Source organism: Diachasma alloeum, unplaced genomic scaffold, assembly GCF_001412515.2.
Source record: "Diachasma alloeum isolate Michigan unplaced genomic scaffold, Dall2.0 Dall_scaffold_01088, whole genome shotgun sequence".
In the NCBI taxonomy this organism is placed as follows: domain Eukaryota; kingdom Metazoa; phylum Arthropoda; class Insecta; order Hymenoptera; family Braconidae; genus Diachasma; species Diachasma alloeum.
This window is the reverse complement of record NW_021681199.1, coordinates 122,440-124,513: the sequence shown is the minus strand read 5'-3', so window position 1 is coordinate 124,513 and position 2,074 is coordinate 122,440. Positions and strand designations below refer to the sequence as shown.

The following is a 2,074-nucleotide window of genomic DNA, read 5'->3' as shown; positions in this document are numbered from 1 at the left end:
GAGTCATGCCAGAAAGTGGACAGTCGTCGAGTAGCTCGCGCGCAGCTGACATCGCAGAATATCAAGTTTCTGAGGAGTCTGGATCTGAAAATTCACGCAAGAGTAAAAAAGTGAAGTTTTGCTGTTTCGTCCTCGCCTGTTGTTACTGCCATCTAGAATGGAAGATGTCTTAAATATTCAAAAACGAATCATCTTTGATGAGTCCATTGCTCATTATGAAATGCACGCACATCAACCGTTTGCATCATCGTCCTTCAGCAACAATGATGAAATTCGTATTGCTGTGCAACATCAAGACCTCTGCCTGTTACCCAGCAAGAGTTCACTGCATATTTGTGGTCGATTGACGAGAGAAGACAACAATGAGGTTGTTGCTCGCACTGAGCTCGTCAACAATGCAATCTGTCATCTATTCGAGGAGATACGTTATGAATTGAATGCTGTGGAAATTGATAGATGCAAAAATGTTGGCTTGACAACACTTATGAAAAACTATATTTCACAAAGTCCCAATCAGAGTTATCTCATGGAAAATGCTGGCTGGATGATGGATCAAGGGAAAAAAATAACCGATGATCAAGGGTACTTCGATGTGTCCATTCCTTTGAGCATGATTTTCGGATTTGCTGAAGATTACCAGAGAATTATTGTGAACGCAAAGCACGAGTTGATTCTGACACGTTCACACAACGACCTCAATGCCATCATTCAACAAGCTCTTGAAGGAGGACAGCGGGCTGAAACTTTTAAAATTACCATGACGAAGATGGACTGGATGATTCCCTATATTAAACCTGCGGACTCTCGAAAAGTGCAACTTCTTAATCAGATTTCAAAAGACAATCTTATACCAATTAGTTTTCGAGCTTGGGAGTTATATGAATATCCTTTATTACCCAGAACATCGAAACATGTCTGGGTTGTGAAGTGTTCTACACAACTGGAGAAACCACGCTATGTCATTGTCGGTTTCCAAACAGCCAGAAAGAACGAAGCCACAAAGAATGCCAGTGTATTTGATCATTGCAATATTCGAGAGATCAAATTATTCTTAAATTCACAAAGCTATCCCTATGGAGATCTGAATCTAGACATTGCACACAATCAATCAGCTCTACTTTATGACATGTACACCAACTTCCAAACGTCTTATTATCACAAGGAGCCCGAGCCGCTATTCGACAGAAAAAAATTCTTGGAAGCTGCACCACTCATCGTCATCGATTGCTCCAAACAGAACGAGTTCTTGAAATCTGGACCGGTTGATATTCGCCTGGAGTTTGAGTCATCAGAAATCTTCCCCAACAACACAGCAGCCTACTGTTTGATTTTACACGATCGAATTGTCGAGTACAGTCTACTCAGCGGCAATGTAAAGAAACTCATATAATTTAATCAAGATTTTTTCAAACATATCAATGTAATCTTTCATGAGATTTTGTTTTTAAAGGAATCAATGTAATCTTCATAAATAAACAACAATTATTGGAGAATGGATTTTTTATTTATCATCACCAGCATTATTATTATTAAGACATTTTGCTTTCAAAGTATTGAACATTATATTCACTCCGAGTTTTAATTCATTGAGGATTGGTGTAGCTGGAGTGTCCTCTGTGAGATCTGGTCCTCTTCCTCTTCAATCCGCTGCTCGTTGATGGCTCGCACCAGGAGCTAGCCCATCGGTCTCCAACAAAATCGTCGCTCACTCGTTGAATTAAATCTTCAATGCAATTCAGAATAACTTCCAGCTTCTTCGAAATAACAGCAGACATCGGCAGTGAAGAATCAGCAGAACTTTCTTCTTCATTCCTCGTCCTCAAATCTACGTAATTTCTCTCCAAGAGAAGAAAGTCATCAATTAAGGACCAAACACGCTCCGGCGGAGCATCCCCGAAATGTTTCTCTACAACTTCCTCGAACCCGAACAAGTACGGGGCAGTTCTGATCAGAAAGTGGATATCGTCTATCGAGAGTTTCTCCATGATTTCAACTGATGCATCCCTTGTGAAATGAACTACTTATACCCTCCGACCCCCCACTCTTCAACTCTGCACCACAATTCAAACGGAAA

The 2,074-nt window shown here is 40.5% G+C and overlaps 1 protein-coding gene across 1 annotated transcript; it reads left to right on the top strand.

The window, feature by feature from the left end:
• Positions 1–157: 157 nt before the first annotated feature.
• LOC107045840 lies at positions 158–1,390 on the top strand. The gene has a single exon (XM_015268224.1). It carries the CDS (start codon positions 158–160, stop codon positions 1,388–1,390), a length of 1,233 nt encoding a protein of 410 aa, XP_015123710.1.
• Positions 1,391–2,074: the final 684 nt, after the last annotated feature.